Source organism: Trichosurus vulpecula, chromosome 1 (assembly GCF_011100635.1).
Source record: "Trichosurus vulpecula isolate mTriVul1 chromosome 1, mTriVul1.pri, whole genome shotgun sequence".
NCBI lineage: Eukaryota > Metazoa > Chordata > Mammalia > Diprotodontia > Phalangeridae > Trichosurus > Trichosurus vulpecula.
In genome coordinates, this window is record NC_050573.1 from 153,527,351 (window position 1) to 153,555,311 (window position 27,961).

Below are 27,961 nucleotides of genomic sequence, written 5' to 3' on the forward strand. Positions count from 1 at the left end.
TTACTCTTCCCTACCCCCTGCTCCATTTGCAGTTAAAACTTCCCTTCCATGAATGCTTGCTGATCATTTAGGTAGTTGTTTTGATGAAAAGAATTCACATTAAGATTTCCTTGACTTTATAGAGTCTACTTTAGGGTATTTCCATGTTAAAAGAGGAACTTGGAATTTTTTGGTTGTAGTACATGTGGGGAATCTCTGTTTTTTCTTAAAGAGAAATCATCTTGTGTTTTTTGTCTTTCTTTTGTATTCCTCCTGTATTCCCTATTCCCTAGCAGATAATGAACTTGATAAAATATATGTAATCAGATTGCTTATTTTGATCATCATTTTAACTGATCTTTCTGTCTCCAGTGACCCCAATTCAATCCATTATCCATTTAGGTGCCAAAATGATTTTTCTGCAGTATAGATCTGACCATGTCACAACTCTTTCCTCTCCCACCCCCCAATTGATAAGTTCCAGGAGCTCCCTATTATCTCTAGGATCAATTATGAAATACTCTGGCATCTAAAAGTCTTGACCACCTGGCCCCCTTCCTGCCTTTCTAGTCTACTTCCACAAAACTCCCTCCAAACTTTTTATAAACTAGCCCTATTGGCCTACTTGCTATTTCTCAAACGTGATGAACCATCTCCTGTCTTTGTATATTTACATTGTGTGTTCTCCATGCCCGGTATACTCTTCTGCCACATCCCAACCCCCTTGTAGCCATGGTTTCCTTTAAAATTGGTCACCTTGTACTGGAAACCTATCCTTATTTTTCCCAGCTGCTACTTCCTTCCCCTCCAGAGTTTTTTGATTTATATATATATTCCATAAACACACACACACACACACACACACACACACACACACACACGATATTGTCTTGCCATTTGACTAATTTCTTTGAGGGTAAGGACTATTTTACTTTTCTCTTTGTACCTCTAGTATTTAGTTCCATGCCTGACACATAGTATGTGCTTAATAAATGCTTGTTAATGGATTGATGTAGATTCATACCATCTGCTCCTGCCTCCTCATTTTCCCTAGTGATTATAGATACTGCAGGGCTCAGGAAAAAATGGACTTGTGTTATGAGGCAAAGAGTGTTTTTGAATATTTGAAACTGCAAATCAATGAGTTACAGATAAGTAGTCTTTCCTGTCCATTTTGCTCTTTAATTTTTAAAAATTAAAACTTAGTTTAGTTTATTCACTTAGTTTATTTATTGAATTTGCTGCAGTTATGTTAATTTTATTCATCTTATGCTTTAAGACAGTCCACAGTAAAGATAAAATAGGGATAAAATAGGTTGTTAGAAAACTCTGTGTATAGATGCCTCTGTTTTAAGTTTACTCAATCCATGTCTTTCAACTTATACTTAAAATATGTGTGCATTTTAACAAAGACAATATTCAGTTACTAAAGCATTGCTTCATGTTTTTTCTTGACCTGATGTATATTAGGACATGAAGTATATTAAAATCTCTTATAACTCTTGTTTTTTCAAAAGAATATTGATAACTTGATGACCCCAGAAGGAGTTGGTCTACCAACTGCATTACGTGTCCTCTGTAACATAGCGTGTCCACCACCTCCTGTTGAAGGTATAGTATTAGCCATTATACCTTTAAGTAGACTTTATATGTCTTAGTTAAGTTTTTCTTATTAAATGAAATCTATAAAAACCGTAATTATTTCTTTAATGCATAACTAATTTGGGTGTTTTATTTTTTCTTAAAAGGTCAACAGAAAGATCTGAAGTGGAACCTTGCAGTTATTCAGCTTTTTTCTGCTGAAGGAATGGACACCTTTATCCGTGTTCTGCAAAAACTGAACAATATTCTTACGCAGCCCTGGAGGCTCCATGTCAACATGGGGACTACTCTTCACCGAGTTACTACCATTTCCATGGCCCGCTGCACACTCACTCTTCTTAAAACCATGTTAACGGAGCTTCTCAGGGGTGGATCCTTTGAGTTTAAAGACATGCGTGTTCCTTCAGCCCTTGTTACTTTACACATGCTACTGTGCTCTATCCCTCTCTCAGGTCGTCTGGATAGTGATGAGCAGAAGATCCAGAATGACATCATTGATATCTTACTGACTTTTACACAGGGAGTTAATGAAAAACTTACAATCTCGGAAGAGACTTTAGCCAATAATACTTGGTCTTTAATGTTAAAAGAAGTTCTTTCTTCAGTCTTGAGAGTTCCTGAAGGATTTTTTTCTGGACTCATTCTGCTTTCAGAGCTCCTGCCCCTTCCATTGCCCATGCAAACAACTCAGGTATCACTTCCATATCACTTGCATCTTTATAAATGACTTCAGTGTCACTTAAAAATCCGTGATCTTGGTTATGGACCAAAAAAAAAAAAAGCCCTGAAGAAAATAACTGGAGGAGGGTGAAACTTGTAAAATTGATGCAAGTTGGGCACTGTGATTTGTATGGTGGACGTAATACTTAGTGAATTTTTGTTAAAGTGAATTTTATTATTATACTGGAATTAACTTGTGCTCTTATGGTGTGTGTGGCATTTCTTAAAAGTATTGTTTCTTTATAAATTGTGTTAGGATTTGGCATCTGACTGTTATTTTTCTTAATGAAATTTGTTCTAATGACTATTTAACTGAAAGTTAAAATATCTTACCAAGTCAGTTCAAGTCAAGCAAATGTTTAGACTGTATAATAGGAAATTCTTTTAAAATTTTAACTTTAGTAAAAATTTGCCTGCAGAAACAGATTGGTGTAGTAGTGTTTCCTGAAAATTATTTTTTGGTCAGTAATTATAACTATAAAGAGAGTTCATACACATATACACACATATATACTTTCTTAACAGGTTATTGAGCCACATGATATATCAGTGGCACTCAACACTCGAAAACTGTGGAGTATGCACCTCCACGTCCAAGCAAAGCTGCTCCAAGAAATAGTCCGTTCTTTCTCTGGCACAACTTGCCTGCCAATTCAGCACATGTTGCGGCGCATTTGTGTTCAATTATGTGACCTTGCTTCACCAACTGCACTTCTAATCATGAGAACTGTCTTGGACTTGATTGTAGAAGACATGCAAAGGTATTTTTATTTTATATTTTTTGGAAGACATTTATTTCCATTTACTGAGTTTTCCTTAATAGATTTCAGTATGGGCATTTTGACTACATTCTTAACTTATGATTTGGAAATTTGGCTTCAGAACTCATAAAAATCTCGAAAGGAAATATATGGTACAGTAGGAAGAACACTGGATTTGGAATTACAGGACCAGGGTTTGAATCCCTGCTCTTCCACTTATGAGTTGTGTGACCTTGGTTAAGTCATCTTGTCTAGGCCTGTTTCTGTAATTGTGAAATGAGGACTTTGGACTACATGCAGCTTTAAATCTATGATCCTGTGAAGTGTCAGCTTTGATTTCAGTGTTTCATATGCAAAAGTAATTCTGTTACCTAGTGCTTTGAAGAAAGTACCACATATATTTTTAAGGAAACTTTAGATTATTTCAATGTAACTGTTAAAAATAACCACCTAAACATATAAGGAGGTAATATGTTTGTACTCTATTCTAATAAAACCTATTTTATTGAAAATCAGACTTTAATGCATAGACAAATTAGTGACTATGGAGGTTAAATAAAGATTCTTCATTATATTAAACAGCTTATCTCAAGAATCTTTCAAATAGCATGTTCCTCTAGGTCATTTCAACTTGAAAAAATTGTATTTGCTAATAAAATTTTAGTTATATATCTCTTAAGTAAAGCCAAATCCATCTTCATTTTTATTAGAATTTTAACATCTTCAAATTCTAAAATAAGGCAGTTTGTATGTACTGTAACTTCAAGGTTTTCATGAAAAGTTGGCTTGGTTTTCAAGGATTAAAACAAAATAGATTGGATTGCAGAATAGAAATGATTTTAATGTCAGAAGCAGGAATGTTCTTCATTAAGTTTATTACTTTTATTTCAGCAATTCAGAAGATAAAGAAAAACAGTATACAAGTCAAACCACCAGACTTCTGGCTCTTCTCGATGCCCTTGCTTCACACAAAGCTTGTAAATTGGCTATTTTGCATCTGATAAATGGAACTATTAAAGGTGATGAAAGATATGCAGAAATTTTCCAGGAATTGTTAGCTCTTCGATCAACTGGAGAGAGTGTCATTCATCAGCAGTGTGTTGAATATGTCACATCTATTTTGCAGTCTCTCTGTGATCAGGTACTTACATAATTGTTTTACGTATTGCTTTCAAAACAGGCCACATATAAGCCTGTCTCAATTTACGTATTTCTAGTAGGATAGGTGACGTCCTTTCGATTATGCTGCTTTTTGTGAAGCAAGACCTTTACAGACCCCTTCCATTCAGTGACCACATCGACCAATTCAAAGGTAGTGAAGGGTTAAGTGGCAGTACCAGCATTTTGATACTTTATAGACCTCTGATATTTGGTTTCTTTGTTGGAGGGCTCTTTGTGTAGATGCTGTAACAGATTTCTTGATGGTGGTTGTGGCCAACGTGCTCGTTTTCCTTTTGATTATATTACAAAGGGTTTTCTCTGAGTTTTTCTTTTTCACATACAATAACTCAAGAAGAATTGTAGTTTTTAGGATTTTTCTTTTTTCAGGATAGTTCTTAAAAATCTTTCAGGATGTGGGCTTGGTTGACTGTACGCTAGATCACCCTGATTAAAGATGTCTGGCTTTGTTCTCTGTTGTTTCCAGTTTATTTCCATGTTTATTCAGAGTGATTTAATCCAAATAGCCTTCTATGACTTGGATCCTTTGACACCTATTTGCCTAGTATTAATTTAATTTTCAAGAATGTACTTGTTACCTGATAGGGAGATGTGGAGTTCCAGGATTGCATTCTTTGTGTAAATCCCATAGTTTGAAATTTCTCTGTGCTTCAGGACCCAATCAAAGAAAGAACTCTTTTGGTGTGACATTTTCCTATATAAAGGAAACTTGAGTAAAATTTATTTTGAGTTGATTCACATTTCACTTTATAGAATAGATCTTTACTTGAAGGACCAGTTTAATTTGTATCTGTTGTACATTACATGTGAAGTTTAATCAGTTGAATGATAGTATAGCACTGGCCCTAATTGTCCTCATTTCTTGGTCCCACTGTCTTTTATATTCTACTGTCCCAAAATTCTTTTTGTAAAGTTACAGTTTTCAAGGCTTTAAAGAGGGCAGTAGTTTGGGGTGTGTGTGTGTGTGTGTTAATTCCTAAAACAAAAATCTGATTGTATTATTCCCTTGCCTAAGAATATTCATCGGCAACCTATTTTATCTTTTTACCTGAGATAAAGTATAAACTCACCAGTTTGTCATTTAAAGCCCTTCAGAATCTGGTGCCAGTCTACTTTTTTACGATTTTTGTTACTCTTCTTCACATATTCTACATTCTAGCCAGACTTACCTAACTTGTAATTTCCTGAATTCAATTTTCCATTTCTTGCCCCAGGACCTTTTCACAGGCTGTTGCCCTCCTTCCGGACCTTAGAGCCTTAGAATCCTTGACCTCTTTATAAGTGCAGCTTAGCTTAGGTGTCACTAGTAAGTTGTTTGGTGCTCACTCTTTTTCTTCTGAAATTATTGTGTTTACGTAGGTGTGTTGTTTCCCTCCTAGTGGACTTTAAATTTGGGCTTGCATTCCTCTCCCTCAGAACAGTGCTTTGATATGTCAAATACTGAGTAAATACTTCCTGAATTGAATTTAGTTAGACTGAGGTTGGTCACCTTCCACCCTTCCCTTTGAACTCACTTGGTGACCCTGTCACTGATTGTCTAGGGCACTGGGCAAATCTCAGAGTTTATTTCAGTGAATGACTGACCTAGGTTTCTTCTAGCTGTTGTTCTCTTATTTCGGCCCCTTTTCTTAGGTCACTGTGCTTACCTGGGATGTGCACCTCAGTTTCCTGTACCTCAGCTCCCTGCCTTCCCTCCCCAGATAACAATCCCAGAGTGGGCCTTGTCACAGGGCCCAGCCTGCCCTGCCTGGGGAATGTGCACTCCTGAGGTGGGCCTTCCCTTTTCTCTGGGAAGAATCATCAAATCACTTTTCTGTTATTACTACTGGAAAGGATGTGACACTCCCCTCTCTCTATATGTTAACTCTTCATTAGAATGTAAGCTCCTTGAGGAATTCTCTCTTTTGTTGGTATCACCAGCATCTTGCATAGTGCTTGGCACATAGTAGAAGCTTGCTAGATGGCTTTTTCATTCAGCTGCTGATTGAAATGAAATACTGATTTCAGAGGAACTCACATTATGTTGGGGGAGTAGTGATTGCACATTTGAGTGTATGTGAAGTATATTTTGACTGGACTGTAGTGTGCATGAAGGGGAGGAATGTATAATAAGATTGCAATAGTAGACCAGAGTCATATTGTGGTGGGCTTTAAAATGCTGAACAGAGACATTTATATTTTATCCTAGAGGCAGAAGCCAGTGGGTTGCTAGAACTTGTTGAACTGGGGAGTTGCATGGTCAAATCTGTGCTTTTGAGATGACTTTGGCATCTTTGTGGAGGGTGAATTAGAGAGGGGAAGAGGCTGGATGCAAGGAGTGCAATAGGAGGCTATTGTAATAGTCTAGGCATGAAGTCCTGAAATTGGGGAATTGGAAATCGTTTGCTTATTATTTTAGTTCTTTGTCCCTTTATGTTGTCCCTCGTCCTTTTAAAATATTATATTATCCTTATAAAAATATCAATATTAATACCTAAGTGCATTTATTTTCATAAGCAGACTTGAAAAATGCCAGGTAAAAAGGATTTTTAGTTTTTATAACGGACTTTGAACTTCTTTGCTAAATCATTCATAGATTTAAAAAATGTTAACATTTTCTTTTGAAGCATCATCATTCTTTAGCCATAGTTAATGAATTAAGTTTGTCTATTATTTTAAAATAGTTAAATATTATTTAAAAGAAGGGAACTTTGGTTTCTGTGTATTTATATTCATGTGGGTATATATTTGAGTTGAAAAAGTAAAAATAACATTTTAATGAAAGATTTACTAGAATAGTTGTTACTCAGTTTGTGAAGTTAAAAGACAAAGTGAAGATATTTTCCTTAAGAATTTTTCCCCTCATTGTCTTCTCCTGTAGGACATTGCACTTATTTTGCCAAGTACTTCAGAAGGATCACTTTCTGAACTGGAGCAGCTGTCTAATTCCTTACCAAACAAGGAATTGATGGCCTCGATCTGTGACTGTCTACTGGAGACAGTAGCCAATTCTGAGAATAGTTACAACTGCTTACTGACATGTGTCAGAACAATGATGTTTCTTGCAGAACATGATTATGGGTTCTTTCACTTAAAAAGGTAACACTTTATATCTCATTAATTGATGCTGTAGTTCCAGGGATTTTCATAAAAACTTGAGTTCATAGCCTTGAGCAATTTTTGGAAGATCATTTGGCACTGGAAACATTTTAGTAATTTTAAAGAACAGAGATATATTTTTGAAGTGCTGTATTTTTTTCTTTCTTTTTAAAATACATAGTAATATAGTACACAGACAAAACAAATGAGAAGAAAAATTGGCAAATGAGAAAAGATAGATTTCTGATAAAGTGGATTTTTATGGGAAAGAATTTTAGGAAAGAGGTTTCCTATAGTTAGCGAAATATATTGGGAGTAATAATTCATATCTGAAAGACGGAAGCCCTGTTGGTTATTTCATGTTTGCATTATATGATTTTGAATGTTTATGGTATGACACACCTCTCCCCTTTATCTCCTTGAGCAGCATGATGGTGTTAGATTTTCACTGATTTGGGGCGGGGGGGTTTGGTGGGGTGGCATAGCTCCTTGCTGCAAAGTTGGGGAGAGAGGAAAGGTTGTGTAAGGCTGGGTATTATTATACAACATTGATTTCATGCCTCAGAAGATTAGTCTAGAAACTAGGACTGTTTTGAAGCACCATGAACTTTTAGCTTTTTTGCAGCATAACAGGCCATCCAGTCTAGTCTTTATAATTCAGTCCAGTGTTTCCCTGTCTAATCTCTGTACCTTTTACATGCTGGAAAGATAGGTTAGGAAGGAGGATATATATTTCTTTGTGAGTATTCAAGGATGAGATGAAAGAAAGTGGAGGAGGAGTTGGGATTTTAATTTTCTTTCTTTCTTTACTCTTCCTGAAGCTAGCCTGAATACACTTTGCAGATGAACTAACTGGAATGGAGAGAGAGGAGAAGAAAATAACAAGACCCAGAGGAGGAACTAGTAGTTTCAGATTTCCCTAATTTGGGGGACTTTGTCCTGTGAATGTCAAGATTCCCCTGTACATAAGAATAATTGTGTGTGCATGGCAGTCTGAACTGTCTTCAAGTACAAAATCCACAGAATCAAACTTAGATTGACTTTCTAAGAAATCTTATCTTTCTCTTTTGGCTGTAAAATTTTTATTTCTAAATACTTGCTTTTCAAATATTTCCAAGGGAAAAATGTTTTGAAATCCAGAAAAATATTTTTTTACCTCTGGTCAGTAGGTCAGTACTGTTTACATGTATTTGGAAATACCAAAGTTGAATGAAAATTCCTGTGGCAATAAGAAATGTTTGTGTCATCATGTCTGATTCTTCCTGATTCCATTTTTGCGTTTTTCTTGGCATTTCCTTCTCCAACTCATTTTACAGATAAAGAACTGAGGCAAACTGGGTAAAGTGACTTGCCCAAGGTCACCTAGCTAGTAAGTGTCAGATTTGAATTGAGGTCTTCCTGACTCCAGCCTGGTGCTCTATCCACTGTGCCACCTAGTTGCCCTATTAATAAATGTGCATTCTGAGGCAGCTAGGTGGTACAGTGAACAGAGCACCAGCCCTGGAGGCAGGAGGACCTGAGTTCAAATGCGGCCTCAGACACTTGATACACTTAGTAGCTGTGTGACCTTGAGCAAGTCACTTAACCCCAATTGCCCTGTTGTCCCTCCTTCAAGAAAAAAAAAAGAAATGTGCATTCTAATTTATTCTAGTTCATAAGACTGCACATTTTAGTTGCATTGGTATATATGTATATTTGATACATATGAAGCTTTTCATTCCTATACAAATTAGGATTTTCTGAATGTATGTATAGGTTGTTTTATTTTTAAAGATGCTTTTCTTTATCTTCATTATTTTGATGATTGAAGAGAACTGTTTGAGAATTTAAAGAATTGCTCATATTTTATCAGAATTATGAATACCCCTGTCGGATGAGTAGGTAGAACATTAAAATACCTCCTTTTAATGGCAGAACAGTCTGAGGCACTGAGTTGTTAAAAATTAGTCTAGAATTACAAAATGGGCTGATGTGGATTCTGGAAGAGAACTTAACTTTACCTTTACCTTGTCCACTAAGCCTTGATATCACTAAAAAGTGAGTGCTGGCATTTGTGTCTTCTGACATGTGGTATGGATGTTAATTTCCGGAATTTTGAGGCCTCACTTCTGCTTTCACTTTGGGCTGTTGGAGTTTTGGTTGTCTGTTACTCCTAAAGCACAGGCCTTTCCCCTGTTTTACTCCCTTGCTCAGAAAAGTCTGGAGGCTTCCAGAATAAAATACAAAGTCCTGAGACAGGCATTTAAAGCCCCTTACAGCCTGACTCCAGTCTACATTTACAGGCTTACTGAATGAACATTACTGTCCACAGTCCACACTCTGGGATCCAGCTAACTGATCTACTTGCTGTTCCTTGTAAATGGCATCCCATTTCCTACATCTCTTGTGCCTTTGTACATCCTGTTCTCCAATCCTGGGATATATTTTTTCCTTACTTCAACATCATAGGATCCTTTGCCTTCTTCAAAGCCCAACTCAAGTGCCACCTCCTACAGGAAATGATACCTGATTTTCCCCACAGTCTCAGGTTCTGGTGAGCAGGTGATAATGATTTCTCTGGAAATTACTTTATGTCTATTTGAATATTTTTTACTTATTTTCTGTTAGTCAACAAGCATTTATTAAACATCTGCTACATGCCAGACACTGTGCTAAATGCTGGGGGATACAAAGAAAGGTAAAAAACAACTAGTCCCTGTTCTTGAAGAACACACAACCTAATGGGAAAATAACATGTAGACAACTTTGTATAAAATATACGTGTGTGTGTGTGTGTGTGTGTGTGTGTGTGTGTGTGTGTGTGTATGTGTGTATGTATTAGGGAACCCCCCCCTCCCCATTAAGGGGGGAAAACGAGAATTGCTGTTGTTGTTTGTCCTTTATTCTTGAAGAGGACCATGATATCATACATGTGATGCCATGACATGCAAGTGAATTGGATTTAAGTGAGGGAGGGCTGTGCAAAGGCACCAGCCTCATTTTCTCCTGTGGAGTCATCTGTGTCCAGTGGCCAGATACACATCAGGACCACAGGAGATGGCCCAGGATGCAGTGGAAGACCTTGGCCTTTTAAAGCTAAAGTCTTTAGCAGGTCTCAGTTTAACTGAGGCAACATGAATTCTTTGATTAAGGCTAGGTTTAAAAAAGTGAGTCAAAGAATGGCCTCTTTACCTGGTCCAGGAAAAAAAAAAATCTAAGTGGGAGGGCAAGACCCTCAGGGTTTCCGGCCAAAACAGAAACAATTCCATCCATATTCACTCTGAGTCAGTCAGGGTCTAAACAGTGATTAAGTGAGTTTTGGCCTGGGATTTATTGTTGGCCAGTCTGTGAGAGCTAGAGTGATTTGGGTTTAAGGCTTGGTCCTTAAGAAATCTAATCTGTAGAGGAAGAGGAAGAGGAAGAAAGTAAAGAGAAAGAAAGGAATGAAGAAAAAGAGCTGTATTGCCCAACTGGCCAATTCCAGTTGGTTCCCCAGTGGGGCAGCTCCTCCTACTTACAGGATTGCTGTTTGTCCTTTGTTCTAAAAGGGGACCATGACATCATGGATGTGATGCCATGACATGCAAGTGAATTGGATTTAAGTGAGGGAGGGCTGTGCAAAGTCACTAGCCTCACTCATTTGAGTCCTGTGGCCAGATATACATCAGGACCACTGGAAATGTCCCCCATGGTTCAGTAACCAAGAAAACTAATGGAATCTTTGGCTACATTGATAGAAGCATGACTCACAGGAGTAAGGAAGTTGTAGTCTCAATGTACTCTGCACATGTTTGGAGGACTGGTTTCAATTATGGGCTTTACATTTTAGAAAGGATAGTGATAAGATGGAGAATGTCCAGAGTAGTTCAGGCTGGATGACTAAAGGCTTTGTACCCAGACAAGGAACCAAGGTAGTTTTTCTTGGAGAAGAGAAGGTTCAGGAGAACATGGCATCTGTGTTTTAGCATTTTAGGGCCTTTTATATGGAGGAAAGATTAAAGTTAATCTATTTAGCTTCAGAATACATAACTGCTAGAAAAGATTAGAAGCTTCAAAAGGATAAATTTCAGGTATGGTATCAGGAAAAACTTACCAAGAGCACTAGTAAAAGTGAGTGCGTCATACCTGGGGGTAGGGGGTTATGAGTTTTTCCTTTGTAGAAACCTTAGAAAAGGTTGGCTGGACCACTTGCTGGGCATGTCATGGTAGAAATTTTCTTTTGGTCTTGGTTGGAATTAGATAGACAATAAAGGCCCGTGCGGCCTTTTTTCACTTTGTATTAGTGGCAACTGATATGACTCTTAGTAGTACTATCTTTAACTGTTTTTTCTTCCTCTCAATAGTTCTTTAAGAAAACACAGTAATGCCCTGCACCGCTTATTGAAACGAGTTGTTAGCACATTTAGTAAGGACACAGGAGAACTGGCATCTTCCTTTTTGGAGTTCATGAGACAAATACTCAACTCTGATACAATGGTGAGTTAATACATTTAGCCTTTCTTGAATTTATTAACTTGTGCTATACTATGAAGTAATTTTAAAAACCATTTTGCCTCATTATTTTTAACATGCATTGCTTTTATGTTATCATATTTATCAAGCATCTTGCAGCCTTTAAAGCACCAGTGTGAATGTGACCTTTGAGATCAAAGTAATTTCAAAAAAGTTTTTCTTCTATTTCAAATTTCATTTTTCTTTTTTACCATATTGATGGTACTCAGAAACCGGTATGCCTTGTCTGTTAGTCACTAAGTATTATGGATGATGCCATACTAAGTGCTTTTGGCACTGAAGCACATTACATTTAGATTCATTCATTCAGTAAGTATTTATAGCCTTTTCAGGGCTAGGCAGGTAGCCTACAAGGACATAGATGAAGCAGTCCCTTTCCTCAAGGAGCTAACATCCCATTAATAGTATTAGAATATGTTTAATTGGAGATTTGAATTAAAAATTGAACTGTCTTCTAAAGTGATGTCTCCTGCTTTAAACCTTCTAGTACAGATCTAACAGCAATGATTAGATGCAGCCTAGACTTGAGTCTCCGCTATAACATTTTTATGTGTTTGCAGTGGCTGAAGATATTGTTTATTAAAATGTTACTAACAGGTACATTAGGAAAATAAAATCTTTTTATAAACCATTCTTATCAACAGATTAAGAAAAAGCTTTTTTATGTGAATTTTTAATTAGAGTTTTAAGGTATGCATAAGTTTTTTGAGAATAAAATATATTTTCCTTTATTTGAGTTTTATTTGCAAAATAGTGTTATTTTTTATCCATTAAGTTTTTAATTTTAGAAGTTTACATTTTGTATTATGAATTGAGTAGTTATAAAGTTTTGAAATACTTTGCTGCTAAAAAGTTAGATTACTCAGCATTAGGACAGTAGCTCAAAAGAAATGTAAGATGTGCAAATTTAGAGAATCCACCCCAGATGTTCACAGGGACTATTTGTGCCCAACCTGTGGTAGAACATTCCGAGCTTGTATTGGTCTGATCATTTACAGTCGTACACAGTGAAACTTGTCTCTAGCATAGTGATGTCATTTTGGTCCTCTTCAGGAATGAAGGGCAACCACCAACCAGCTACAGATTATCTTTCTACAATTCATTTGAATTCCTAAGGGTCTTTTGTGTTAACAAGCTAAAAATCAGTGTTTTCCTTAAGTATGAGACAAAATGAAACGGTGTGAGACAGTATCATACTTGGGTTCGTCTGAATTTTCACATCTCATTTGGTTTTTCCTATTGACATCAGTGATTAAAAAATTATACCTTTGTATCCTAAATTGTATATTTAGGAAAAGTTAGATTTCCACATGGAAAGGTCTTTAAAAGATGTGAAACTTAATTTAAAATTTTTCAGACACCAAACTTTTAACTGTGACCCAAAGGACAAATTATCATCAACTTTAAAAAGGCATTTTCTTTTATTTTTAACCATGATCTGTTATATATGATAATGATGGAGGAAGGATACCATGAATAAATGAAATCTTCACATAATATCACATCTAATAATTTTCATCATGTTCCTCAAAACTGTTTTCGTGAAACATAGCTACTACTGGGTAACCAGATTGGCTTTTATTTTTGTTTATTTGGTTGGTTGATATCTGTTTACTGTCTACTAAAAAATTTAGTGATGGTAGATTATAATTGAGCCGTATTTAAATACTTCCCATTCTCTTATAGAGTTGTTAATAATGGATAAAAATTGTACAGGTAGCAAGAAGAGAAGTCAGGGGTCTTGGCAGTTTACAAATGGATTAATCATTATTTTTTTTTCTTGTGCAAATATTTAATTTTCAGATAATAGTTCCGTAATATATTTAAGAGGTTAACATGACTGTATATCCTTGTATTTAGAAGAAAGTTTAGGATGTTTTGAAAATTGTCCACTTTAATTCTTCAAATTAAGGAGTAAAACTTACTGAACTGTGACTATTTCCTGTAAGGCAGAAAATAGTCACTTCTACACCTGATGGGATGTAATCTTTAGTGGGCAGATTGCTATCCTCTTTATTTGTTCGCCTGTCTCCTGAGAGAAAATGTAAAACTTTGTCAGCTCTTTCTAATAGCAGGCATAGTTTTGTTAATTATTGTGTAACAGTTATGTTGTGAGACACCAGTGTATTTTGAGGGAGAACATTTGAGACATCATGATGCCATATTTGAAAATCATTAGGTAAAGTTGTTGTATCACTTTTATGAGATTAAAGCCATCTGCTTATTTTATTGCTTCATTTAACAGTTTTGTGCTGGTAGGTATAAAGTGAAACCATCAAGTGAAATAAGACACTAAATGATTTAGATGTTCGATGTAAATTCTAAATTTTGCAAGTTTCTTTATTATTTTAGTTTAATTTCTAATGTTTACAGGGATGTTGTGGAGATGACAGTGGCCTCATGGAAGTAGATGGATCTCATCCATCAAGGACATTGAGTCTTAATGCTGCAGAATTGAAACAGCTTTTACAGAGCAAAGAAGAAAGTCCAGAAAGTTTGTTCCTTCAACTAGAGAAGCATGTTTTGGTAAAAAACAAAAAATAAAAACTCAAAAAAACCCCTCCCTATAATCAAAACCATATTTTCTCCCTGTCTGAACTACTGTGTTTTTCATTGTCACTGTTTTGAATAGTGCTCCCTCTAATGGGTGGTAGTATTTTTTTCAAAATAATACTGAAATTAGCAATTTGTGAAAGATTGTTCAACTTTCCTGAAAATTTTAAGAACTTGGTTATTTTTGAAACGTAGCCTACTCTCTTGCCTGCAGGGTACCCCCTGCTATCCAATTTATATAAAGGGAATTTTTGGAAATAGTCTTGTGTTTGTTGTTTTAATTTGTTTAATTAGAAGATGGAAATTTTTCGCCTAGTAAAATATTGATGTCAAAAATTTTATTTAATGGCTCAGATTTTTTCCATTAAAAATATGTGGGCATAATAAATGTTATTTATTTTTTAAACTCGTGCTTTATTATTCAAGTTTTTTCTTTTTCATCTTAAATCTAGGAACATTCTAAAGATGATGACAGCCTGGATTCTTTGCAGGACAACATAGTTGGTCTTAGACAAATGCTGGAATCTGCAGGTGATCCTTTACCACTTAGTGATCAAGACGTAGAACCAGTTCTTTCTGCTCCGGAATCTCTTCAAAATCTGTTTAACAATAGGTAAAACAAATTTTTGTTGTTTTTGTCATTCTCTGGAATTAGTGGCCATATTAAATATGTCACCTGTCTAGTTTTTGCAAAATAAAATATAACCAACCTCCTTAGTAATTGGCATATTTGATCAACAGACATTTTTAAGTGCCTGTGAGATATCAGGCAATGTGATCAGGGCTGGGCATACAAACACAAAAGGGAAATAGAATTCTTCAATGACCTCACTAGTTTGCTTCACAAAAACCAAAAACCAAAAACCAAAAAACAAAACGGTGTGAGAGTTTAGCTCACCCTGGGCTCTAGAGCCTTTGCTGGGCTACTGATTGGTTGTGTGATTTTTTTGAGCCTCAATTTTCTTATCTGTAAAGTGAATGTACTGAACTGAATGATCCCTATTCTTTGAATATTTGTTGTAAAAATTTTCTTGAAAATAAACTGCTAGCCCCATTTAGTGAGAGAACAAAATCTATGCAGCATTTTAGAATCAATCTATATATTACTTTTACTCTTGTTTAATCTTTGCTAAGGACTCATTTTCTGAAGTAGCTATTTTAAAGCTGTAGCACCAAATTTACTAACCCTTCAGATATTTTAAATTATACTTTATACAAGATTTGGAAGATGATCTTAAATATTTTGAAGTGTGCTTATCATCACTGTATTTGCTGACCTTTGTTATAGGACTGCATATGTGCTAGCCGATGTTATGGATGACCAGCTGAAGTCCATGTGGTTCTCTCCATTCCAGGCTGAAGAAATTGAAACAGATTTAGATTTGGTAAATTGATTTTGTCATATATATCCAAAGAGTTATTTTAAAGTTATAGTTGGTGATAGTTTCTTTGGCTCCTAAAATGGATTTTATTTTGTGTCAAAATTTTGTTGTTGGATTAGTGATATAATTTTTATATAATGCATTTCATTCTATTTAGATTTCTCTTATTTTTCACATCTACCTCATTTTAGTTCTTTCATATCAGTGGTATGAATCTTTGAGTAGTCCTGAAGAGGTAGGATTATAATCTTGTATCATTATTATACTGTACCCATTATAGTATTTGGGGTAGGCTGTTTTCTCTGGGCAAGTATATGGTGTTCTGTTTTCCTATAAGCTGTTGCTCTTGTCTGGTGCTAGGATAATGGAAAGAAATCCTCATGATGGAATCCTCAGTTGATCCTGTGTGTTAGTGTGGGGAAGGTATTATGACAACTAAATCCTGTTTTTTTAATAGGATTTATTTGGTAAAATGATCATTTTGTAGCATAATATGTTATATTTGGAGGGAAACATGCTAAATTCTTTAGTATACTGAAAAATTTTTGAATGTATAGTTAAGCACATTGAACTTCTATGAAGTTTTTATTCTACACAATTTCTGAGGGAAAAGAATTTCCAACCAATTTATGTGTTAATAGTGGAGCATCATTATAATAATGGTGAGGTATTGAAGCATCATTTTGAAAAAATAAATTTTACTTGAATATTTTTATTGTAGGAACAGATAAAAGCTATTTATCATCATATTCTGCAAACACTTTTGAGAAATCCTTTGCTGAATACTTAATTGATGATTAAAAAAAGACATGCTCTTCTATTTTTCACAATTGTATTATGATTTTAATGTCGTAGTTGGTGTTACCTTTTTAAGATCTAAAATGGATTATCTTAAATCAGGTTGATATGAAAAAATACCAAAAGTACCTTTTAATATTAAGTCTTTTTCTAGATAGTTTAGTGTATAAGAGATTGTACTTTGAGATTCTTAAAATGAGCTATAGGTTTGGCTCATTTTGGTCTGTGAAAGGTGATATATTAAAGATTTAACTAATTTATAATAACATTGTTTCATTATGTAAATTTAAGAAATTTAGACTTGATCAATTTAAGAATGATGTATGTTTAACTACAATTTCTGTTAAACTGAACCCCTGCTAGAACTTCTTGGAAGTAGTATGGTAGACAAACTTTGCAATAGAGAAAATACAAGGTCTATTGGTGACTTAGGCTCCTTTCTTTTGGTGATTGGTCCAGAGAGTTCATGTGCCATCACCCTCCATCAATAGATGTCTATACCCTTTAGCTGTAGACATTCTACATCATCTCTAAAAAGGTGGTGAGACTGTGCTCTCTCTGTTCGATCTTTGGGGCGGGGGCAGGGGTGGTGATGGGCTTTTTCAGAAACTCAGTTTTAGAGGATTTCCTTTGCTGATAAAAGGTCTTTTTTTTTTTTTTTTTAAAGTATACATACAGCCTCCCCCATACCTATCTAAATGTTGGCTCTGGTATATTTTATGTTAGGAAAACTTCTGTCAAAATTACACTTAAATAGTTGCTTCTGGAAACCCCCCTTCCCACCAATTGCACTATTGTGAAATTATTCTTTTATGATCGCAGGTAAAAGTTGACCTAATAGAGCTCTCTGAGAAATGCTATAGTGACTTTGATTTGCAAGCCGAATTAGAACGTTCCTTTTTGTCAGAACCATCATCTCCTGGGAGGACAAAAACTACAAAAGGGTTTAAGCTTGGCAAGCACAAACATGAGACCTTTATAACATCAAGGTAAGCTTTGTTACTCTATAGTTCTCTCAAAAAAATGCATATGGCTGAGGAACATTCAAGAACATGATCCAATAAACTACGCAAAGTAGTGGTTGAAATATAAGCTGTCTTTTCTGGGAGTCTTTTTCCCACTCCACTTGTAAAGATCACTTATTCAGTTGGCTTATTAGCAGTGGACTGAAAACAGGCTTGGGTATAGGGAGTTGGGCTATTGCTATATTTTTTGGTTGTAAGAAAACGTGAGTGTCTTGGACATTTATTGCTTTCTTGTGCTTGAAGAAAAGGGAAATTAATTGGGTCATTAAGAAAATGTTTTTTACTTGCAAATAGCATAATGTCACCTCCCTTTTTTCCTCGATTTTGTAGTATGTGGTGTGTCACTCTTATGTGCTGTTTTCCATAAAAAAGTCATGCTTTTTTTTTTTTTTTGGTCATACTGACTTTTTAAGGAAAAGGAATTATTTTTGGTTTGAGTGATCTTTTGAATGAAGTTTGGAAACAAATGGAAGAGATCTTTGTGGGAACTATCAAAGTATGAGTTTTAAGTGCTGAGTTAAATCAGTTTTAGTTTGTTTTCTCTGATAATATGAAAAAATTTAGAAAGTTTCTTTATATTCTTTCTATTTGTTTTAACTTAAATATTTAAAAATTTTAACTAGTGGAAAATCTGAATACATTGAACCTGCCAAGAGAGCACACATTGTGCCACCTCCAAGAGGAAGAGGCCGGGGAGGATTTGGACAGGGCATCAGACCCCATGATATCTTTCGCCAGAGGAAACAGAACACAAGTAGGCCGCCATCTATGCACGTGGATGATTTTGTTGCAGCTGAAAGCAAAGAAGTGGTCCCACAGGATGGGTTACCACCACCAAAAAGGCCACCCAAAGTGTCACAGAAGATTTCTTCTCGTGGTGGGTTTTCAGGGAACCGAGGAGGCCGAGGTGCTTTTCATAGTCAGAATAGGTTCTTCACTCCACCCGCTTCAAAAGGTAATTTGTTTTTTGAAATAGTGAATAAGTTGAAAATTCGCCTTCGTTTTCTCCATTTAAAAAGAGACCTAAGAACTTTTATCTTAAAAAAATAAAACTATACTACTAATTAGTCAGAATTATTCCAATGACTCTCATTTATGAAGGAAGCTTTTAGAGTGGATGTATATGTAGGAGTGGGGAGGACATTAAGAAAGAGAGTTTGACTTACCCAAGCAAATGTTTCTCTCATGTTTTACTCCCAATATCTACTTAAGTCTTTCAGTAACATTTATGACCATTATTTTGATTTTTATGCATTGGATTTATTCATCTGAATTACAAAAATAATTTGAGATTATTCTTAGTTTACCAATTTACACTTACCAAATTGCTTTCCCAGTCTAATATTGTAAAACGATCCCTTTTAGGATTTTTTAAAAAGGTTTTTTGGTTGTCTAAATTAGGAGCTAATGCTTGAGGATTGAAGTATGCATCCTCACTAGTAGATATACGCGTTACCTACATAATGCTAAGTATACATATGGGAATGAGAGAGAATGGAATTTCTATAACTATCTTAATTCTTCCTGGAAGTTGTTTCTCTTGAGTTAGTTACTTCTGTATTCCAGTTATTTGCCTGAAAGTTTTTCAGTAAGGCTGTCAGTAGTATTTCTTCAATCTAGGACTTAATGAAGGGTGAAGTTGTGAGTCATTAAATAATGACATTATGTTTTGTGTTTAGGCAATTATAGTCGTCGTGAGGGAACCCGAGGTTCCAGCTGGAGTGCTCAAAGTACACCACGAGGAACCTACAATGAAAGTAGAGGAGGGCAGAGCAATTTCAGCAGGGGCCCTCTACCACCACTTCGGCCACTCAGTTCTGCAGGTAGGTTGTGTTTTGTTTTCAAATAGTACTGATAATATGGGAAGATGTTTGCCCCTTTCCAGATGGGAATATGAAAAACAAGCATACTTTGAGACATTAAATGCTAATATTTTTAAGCTAGTGATATTATTAATGATTTACAGAAATTTCCTGAACTATTTTGACAACTTGGACAGGACTAAACAGTTGTTCTCATCTGGCTTTAAAAAAAATTCCATTAGCAAGGCCTTAGGGTGCTTACTATATTTCAATTACCGTGCTAGGAACTAGGAATACAAAGGTGAAATAGTGCCTGCCCTTAAGGAGCTTACATTTTAATGGGGGAGACATGTACATATGCAGAACTGTAGAGAACACATACCAGAGAGATTCAAGGTCTGATATAATGATGATAGCCTTTTTAGAAAAATACTTTTGGACAGATAATGTCTAATCACCTTTGTAATCCAAATAACAATAAAAAACCAGTGATTCTGTACAATTCATTTTGTTTGTTAAAGTTATTTGTAAAGTTGGCCCAAAAGTCAGTCTTTGGTACTAGATGTAAGAGTCATGTTCTTGTCTGAATTGCATTACATATTCTATTAAATGAAATAAAAGTTTTGTTAATTTCAGTTCTACTTTGAATAATGTATTTAACATATTATTGAGTAATAATAAATAAGCGTTTACTTACAGGAGCAAGGAAAGTGAGCAAGGATTAAAATAACTTTTTTCTATTGTAGGATATCGTCCAAGTCCACGTGATCGTGCTTCCAGAGGTCGGGGTGGACTTGGGCCTTCTTGGGCAAGCGCAAATAGTGGCAGTGGAGGCTCAAGAGGAAAGTTTGTTAGTGGAGGCAGCGGGAGAGGTCGTCATGTACGGTCCTTCACACGATAAAAATTATTCTTGGGAACATTCTGAGAGCATAGACATTTCATCAAGACAATTTTTAAAAATTAAGGCACTAAAGGACCAATTTAGACTTAAACAGATATCGGGAGACATCTGAGAGAATATTTTTATCTGAAGAAAGATTTTGTTTGATACGAAACATGAAATTTCAATAAAAATCCAAACATTTTTATGTATGGTTGCATATTTTCTCTTTATATTCTAAAAAGCACTTTGAGGGATTTCATAGAAAATGCAAGATGTTTCTCAGTTGGGGCATTAAAAGTTCTAGCAATTTTTTGTTATAAAATATCCTATGCCTGTGTAAAAAGTAGCATTATTCTCTGACTGGTTAAAAACATGAAAAAAATAGTTTTTTTTTCTTTTGTGATAGAAAAGCTATACGAATTTGCTTTGTGTCTCAGGTTGGAACTACTAGCCTAGTTTCGATGGTGTTATAATTAATACTTCATAATAAGACATTTTAATACTATTTGGGGAGAAATTAGAAGCATTTAGGAAGACTTGAACTTTATCTTAAAAAACAAAGTAAATAAATAAATTTTAATACAGTAAGAGCATTTTCCCCAAGGAGAGTTTTGTCACCCTGAGTCTTCCCATTAATAGTGTGAAGTATGGTTATCACGAACACAGTATATTTCTCTTTGTCAGCTAATACTTTTAATTTTTATAGTTGTGTATTTGTGAGGTGGTGGCTGGAAGGAAAGGTCCTATTTGATAAGAAAATGACTGAAGGAAACAGAATGTCAGACATTTTTTCTTAGCTGTTACTGAGTTAAGATGTTATCTTTCATGTTTAAAAAAAAGGTGAGTGGAAAAATGTTAACACTTAGAATCCAAACTACCATACGTAAATCCACTTTGTAGAAGGTGCAGTACTGTGAAGTGCTAAAGACTGAATGTTGTGGTTTACAGTTCTGTATAACATAGTGAAGGTCTCTTAAGTAGCTGTATTTCCTAGGAGATTATGAGAGGAGACAAAGGAATCTGAGATAGGGATAAGATGGAAGTTAACATGAAGTTCAGTAGAATGAGATACAAAATCACTGATTTGTCTTTTGGTCTCGAGTTCTAATGTAGTGCGACCACTGAGTAATACTATGCTCCAGTTGGATCTACAGCTATTTCAGTTTTATAATTGTGCTTTTAGCTATTAGGAAGACATCAGAGATAATAAATTGTTAATATAGAAATTGAAATTGCTTTTAAAATGGGTTAGTCATCCAGGGAAATTGAAAAGTAACTTGGTGGCTGACAGTTTTGACTAGAGATAAGCTTCAAATGAGTGGTAATAAGGGAATGTAGGAAACTGGAAAGTTACATATTATGGTCCTTTAGGTTGTGATTATAGGAGTACTCGAAAGTCTGCAGAAAGAACCTCTTCACCTCTGTTTTTAATTATTGGATCCCATGGATATGTCTGGAGGAGGCTTCCTCCAAGTTCATTCCTTGTCTGTGTAGGATGTTACTCTATTCCCGAGGTAGAGTTTGTCAGTGGCAGATGTGAATCTGAATAGGAAAGCAGCTATTTGTCAGGATGCTTTTATGTTTTTAAGAGATTATTTTTGGGAAAAATAGGTCACCTTTTAGAAATTAGTTAATAATATGCATTAGTCATAGGTGTTGATGAAGATAGGAAAGGGGAATAGGTAGGTTTTTGAAAATTTTGTTGATTATTAAAAAATTTGATTTAACAAATATATCTTAAGAGTACATTAAAATTGTTTTGAGTCTTGAAAGATAGAACAGAGATAACTTCATTCTGTCTTCTCATTGATTGTAAATAGAAAAGGTATAAAACAGAGATGTAGTCTCACCAAAGGTGGTTGCCATGCCATAATCATGAAGGATGTCCAGGATAGAGTCCAAGGGGAAGGGGGCTTGCTTATATAGATGCTGAGGCACTCCAGATGTGCCTGCTTGCAAATGGCATTGTACTGATGATTATATCCAGTTATGTAACATTGTAGAGCCTCATAAAAAAGATCCATAATCACTCAAGAGAGTTTGGCTTATCCACACAGGAAGAAATCAAGGGGATGGATAATGAGTGTTGTCTAGACTATTATGTTCAACTGGAGGGAAAGCCCATCAAACAGGTGCATTGTTCTATACATCTTGGAGAGATACTTCAGACTCACAGTGAATTGTGCCTAGAATTGGAGGAAGCAAATGGGTTAGGCTGCCTGTAGAAAATTGTGCTCTTACTTGAATGATACCAGTTTTACTCTGAAACAAAGACTTGTCTTTTAAACACCAATATTGTTCTATTGATACTGCTTAAGCATGGAAATACCACTATCACTGAACTAAGGAATTAGTTTCAGGTTCCCAAAAGCTCAATGGAAAGACACATGGTGGCTTTGAGTAGGTGGTAGCATACTCTCAGTATAACGATCAGAAAAGAAACCACATGCCAGGATCATAGAAGAGTGAGGGAATAGTCCATGTAGAGGGGCTGTTGTTCTCCACTCATATCCATGGAACACTGAGCTCTAGAGGAAGTCCCTCAGCAAGGACAAGAATTTCACAGGATGAACTAATTGTGTATGGGTTGAAATCTACCCCATGGGAAGAAGTATCCATATTAGTGAGATCACAGATCATCAAAGCAAGTAATGAAAAATACATCAGATACTTTCTGGAAACACTTGTCCTTTGTTAGACCCATAGCCAAAATTGAGAATTGTTTATGTTACTCTCTTAAGAAAATGGAAAGAGAGGAGCTCTGAAATGTTGTTACCTATCATGGCAAAAAGTGCTACTAGCTAATCATTGTATTATAAGTCCTGTGTCAGATGAAATTTTTATTCTTTTTGGTCAGTAGCCATTGCCAAACGTAGAATAAGAAAATGTGCTCTTCTCGGAAATATGATAAAGTTTCAAGTTTAAGAGTGAGTTCCTAAGCACATAAGAGCATTAAAAAATTCATGAGGGAATCAGATAAACTTAGTTTTAATTTTTGAGGAAGTTAATTCAAAAGGAGGGATGAGAAATTTTGGACAATGCTGTATCAAGCAGTAGCTTATTTTTTCTGGAATTACTTGGTAAAAAATAGTAAACAATTATCCTCTCAAATAAACCTAAGATGGTTGTAGACTATGAGGCAGAATGTGATGTGAAAAGCCCTCCCTTGAAGGAAGGAGCCCTGCAAATACAGGTTTCTTGTGGTTAGAAGAGTTTAGTATTTGCTCTGTGAGCATATTTTGTCAATGGATTCTCTTTTTATAATGATCATAATTTGAGGAAGGCTAAGATTCTAGCTGGTTTGCATTTGGTTAGTTAACCTGCAAGTTATTTCAGAACTTTATTTTCGTGGGTATTCCCTCCAATGAGCAGGCCATAACCTACTCTAGCCCCTAGTAATCATTTTTAATGAGCTTCTGTGTTCAAAAAGCATGCCCTAGGACAGGGGTTCTTAACCTTTATGGTATCCTGGACTCCTTTGGCAGTCTGGTAAAGCCTGTAGAGCCCTCCAAATAATGTTTTTAAATGCAAAAACTAAGATATGAATCATTATAAAAGAAGCAATTATACAGAAATAGTTATCAAATATAAACAAACAAGTTCATGGATGCCAGGTTAAGAAACTTTTGACCTAGCAGCTAACCTTTTTATGCTGACCATCTTCAGGTGTAACTAAGCTGGTCCACAGATGGCAGCTAGGTAGTTAAATACTTGAACACTTTCCAGCTTGATAGGACTGTTCTAGCCTGCAAAATCCAGGGTCACCTTTAACATCATGACGAGGCATCAGAGTAGCACTCATATTAACATAGTTAAGTTTTCAGACAAAACGTTTTATTTTAAAAATCCAGATGAAGAGATGAGGGCCTACCTGAGAAATAAGTTCTTAGTACTCAAATTGAGTCAAATGCTGGTGGAAGGGCCTGGAGATGCTAAGCCTAGGAAAGATAAGACTTAGGAGAAGTACAGTAGTTCAAATATTTGGTTACTATCATATGGAGGGTGGCACCAAAGGGCAGAACAGAGAATGAGTAGTAGAGGTGGTGGAGTTAGATTTAGGCCCAATAGAGGAAAAAACTTCCTAATGATAATGGAGTCCCTCCCTTACTGGAATGCTATGAGCAATAGATGCTTGGGTATATCGTAAAGGTTATTACTTCTAAGATAATCGTTAGACTATGTAGTCTCTGAGGTGCCTTCCAATTCTGAGATTCTATAAAGCAATTAGTTAAGAATCTAGTCTTAACAATTCTGTAACATTTTGACAAGTGATTGTCAGGAGAATCTTTTAATTTTTTAAAAAATCATTTGATCATGGCTATATAAATATGGATTGTAAATGAGGGCAGTCCCATTTCTGTCTGGATAAGGTCAAATGTTAGCATTTTCGTAGGATTTTCATCTGTATTGAAGTTTTAAATTTCTGCTCCATAGGGGTATGGATTATTGCTTTACAATAGGAAAAAGTCTTAGGAGAAGACTGACTAGAACTAGACCGACTTTTAAGAACAAAACTGTAGGTGTGATAGGTTTCTTCAATCTGTGTACATAAAATGTTTGATTTGTGCTTTTATTCTATTTGCAGCAATGAGAAGTATGTTTTTGTTTTGTGGGGAGTGATGGGGGTGGGTTTGCTGAAGTGGACTGTGAGTCAGTCAAGAAGCATTTATTATGTGCCGGGCACTGTTTTGAGTCTGCTTTTGACGGCTACATTCAAGTTATGGCTGGTATTTCATGTTTTGTAGGAGTTTAACTGTTGTGTTTCATGTTATCACGGTGTTCTGGAAGTGTTGTTTCTGTTTACTCTGCTTGCGGTTACTCTAGCTCATTAGACAAAAACTTTTGAAGTAAATATACATAAAATGGAAGAAACTCTGAACTGAAAAAAAAATTTCATTCTAAGATAAAAAGACTAAGGTTGGTATAAAGTTGAGTAAGTGAGAGCAAGAGGGCCATTTCTTTTTTGTACGACTTAAAATTTATAAATAGTTGCCGAATTAATGGGTTGTATTTGCCAAGTATTAAGTGACTTCCTTGTTTTTCCTTCTATACTGTAAAGAGGCTTTGGGAGTTGTTAGGACATAGCTTTTTATTAAGATAGGTGTAGGGCACTCATTTCATTCTGGGGCTTGGCAAGACCCTAGGGATTCAGTTCTAGGGATCTACCCTAACAGTTTAAAAAATAATCTCTGGGGGAAGCTTTTGACAAAATTATAATGTTCTCTGGGTTCTTTCTAGAGCAGGATGAACTTGGATGGGGAAAAATACATCATTATTTCAATACAATTGATTTCTTTTGTAATCTGATCTATTTTATGCACTTAAAAATATTCTGAGAAAAAGGGTCCATGACACAAAAAAGGTTAAGAATCCCTTTTCTAGAGCAAATCTTTAGAACCATGATCCCCCTCAGGATGCATAAGCAAGGACTCACTTAACCAGAAGTAGCTGTAAGCCATAATCTTTTATAAATAACATACTTCATACTGTCTGAGGGTTTTAATGCATTTTTGAGTTAATGATTTTATTTTAAAAATTCAACTGGATAAAAAAGAACCTTTTTTGAATTAACTAAGCATGCAGAAAAAGCAAGACAATGAAACTTGTTCAAGTGCTTACTGAAATTCAGAACTTAGTGTTCATAAAATACACAGTGGATTACTGGAAAGCAGAAAATATTGATTATGATTTTATGCCTGCATTTTAAATTACAAAGACCATTAAAATGATCAGTTTAAATTATATGCCTGTTATCTGTACACTGGAGCCCAAGAAAGTCTTTACCATTATAGATGAAAACTAGAGAGCTTTCTGGTATTTTCAAAAATAACCTATTTTAGGTGAAGTCCAGAGTGGCCCTACCTTAGAGCAAATTCTGTGCGATAATTACATTCAGGTTGTGTTGCAGTTAATAAGGCCAAGAACAGTTGCCAACAGATGTATTACTTCAGTACTGTTTTTCGTAGAACATGGAATCATGGGATCATAGATTTAGAGCTGGAAGGGACCTTAGAGGCCATCTAGTCCAAGTGACTTGACTTGATCAAGGTTATGCAGGCAGTAAGTAGCCCCATTGGGATTCGAACCCAGGTCCTCTGACTCCAAATCTGTTTTCTTTCCATTGTACCATGCTGCCTCCTGACTGATTATTGTTAATGTATTTTAAACAAGTAATGTGACTTCAGTGTAAACAATTTCAAATAATTTCATATGATCTTTTGTAACTAGTTATGATGATATTAAAGATATCAAATGTTAATTCTCTGACTCTAGTTACTGTATGAAAGGAATTATTATCTGTGTGTGGTGACACACTCCTGTAATCCCAGCTGTTGGGGAGGCAGGCAGAGGCTGATGTATCTCTTGAGCTCAGGAATTCCGAGCTGCACTGGACTAAGGCAGTTGCGTGTCTGCAGGAAGCCCAGCTTTAAGGAAGTGAGCCTGTGGGATCTAAGGAGGGTGGACCAACCATTCCAGAATAGAACTAGAGCAGGTAAAAGCTCCCATGCTCATCAGGATGGGATCAGGCTAGGGAGAGGCTAGCCCTTGGACTTCTGGCATGGACAAGAAGGGGAGACTCAGAGGCACTGCCCTAAGTCCATGAGTTAAGTTTGACACTTAGAAGTACAAGGTAAGTGTGTACATTTGATTTCTTTAATAGTAAGAAACAACTGTGGGGTAGATACTGTTTTTATGATATTTTCTATAGAAAAAATGAAAATCATTGGATTGATTCCTCCCCTGCCCCACATACCCTTTCCCCTCAAAAAAAGTCTTTCCATAGCTTTCAGCATCTACAAAATTTAACTGATAACTTGTAATGTTTTTTTTTCCTCAGAAAATACTCATTTGGAATATTTTCTCTGCCTCCAGATTTTGTTTTATAGAGCCCTATTTCATCCATCATATAAGTTTTTTTCACCTTATAGAATAAAATTTTTGAAAAAAGGAAAAAAAATTATTTTAGACAATTATTTATAAACAAAGGTTTATTTGGAACACTATTATAAAGCCAAATTAATTATAGCAATGTAGCATATCCAAAGATGATAACTATCATCAGTCTCATAAAGTCCTGCTCATTTTGTTAGGCAAACAGTGAAAATTTTCCTATTAAGTTTACCTAGTTAAGTGTAACTAATTATGCAAGTGATGTAGAAAATTGTGTAACAAGTCCATATGTTAAAAGGCACATATTCTATGGCATAGTACATGTCTTTAAAACATTGATGTAGACAGTTTTCTAAACTGTAATTTCAATTTGGGATAAAAGTACTTAAAAATGTAAATCTAAATATGAAAATATAGAGAATGATTTAATGCAGTAAAGTGTCTGAGGTTAACTCCACTCCTAAGTAGCAGTACTGTTCAAAAATTTTTATAGTTAATAACTCAGTATAACAATTGCAATTATATGCTACATTCAGAAGCAAATGATTACAAAGTCCATATGATTGCAATAAGGTGACAGATCCATTATGGATGTTTCTAGGTTGAAGAATTGTGCAGCACCTGTCCAGAAACAAAATATAAAAGTATGGGGTAACTGTATAGATACAAACAGATTTTATTTTTGCCCAAAATATTCAGAATAGTTTTAAAAGATCCAGACTAGGATTGAGTTCAGATTGAATCTATTTAATGTGAAATAGCCAAGTCCATAGCTATCTTGTGTAGCACCTCATCTGAAGCCTTCAGTGGGGCTCTC

At 35.5% G+C, this 27,961-nt stretch overlaps 1 protein-coding gene and 1 pseudogene across 1 annotated transcript in view; one reads left to right on the forward strand and one right to left on the reverse strand.

The window, feature by feature from the left end:
- Positions 1 to 20,462, forward strand: part of VIRMA (vir like m6A methyltransferase associated) — an 87,729-nt gene extending 67,267 nt beyond the window's left edge. The window contains exons 12-24 of the mRNA XM_036759336.1: positions 1,497 to 1,590; positions 1,728 to 2,272; positions 2,827 to 3,062; positions 3,954 to 4,203; positions 7,102 to 7,319; positions 11,642 to 11,774; positions 14,184 to 14,336; positions 14,816 to 14,976; positions 15,652 to 15,748; positions 17,366 to 17,532; positions 18,192 to 18,523; positions 19,248 to 19,391; positions 20,117 to 20,462. Of these exons, the coding sequence (XP_036615231.1) occupies positions 1,497 to 1,590; positions 1,728 to 2,272; positions 2,827 to 3,062; positions 3,954 to 4,203; positions 7,102 to 7,319; positions 11,642 to 11,774; positions 14,184 to 14,336; positions 14,816 to 14,976; positions 15,652 to 15,748; positions 17,366 to 17,532; positions 18,192 to 18,523; positions 19,248 to 19,391; positions 20,117 to 20,271 (2,685 nt within the window). The 3' untranslated portion in view covers positions 20,272 to 20,462. The remainder of the gene's footprint in view (positions 1 to 1,496; positions 1,591 to 1,727; positions 2,273 to 2,826; positions 3,063 to 3,953; positions 4,204 to 7,101; positions 7,320 to 11,641; positions 11,775 to 14,183; positions 14,337 to 14,815; positions 14,977 to 15,651; positions 15,749 to 17,365; positions 17,533 to 18,191; positions 18,524 to 19,247; positions 19,392 to 20,116) is intronic.
- A 6,788-nt stretch (positions 20,463 to 27,250) lies between these two features.
- The window catches only part of LOC118834971, a 51,472-nt pseudogene continuing 50,761 nt past the window's right edge, over positions 27,251 to 27,961 (reverse strand).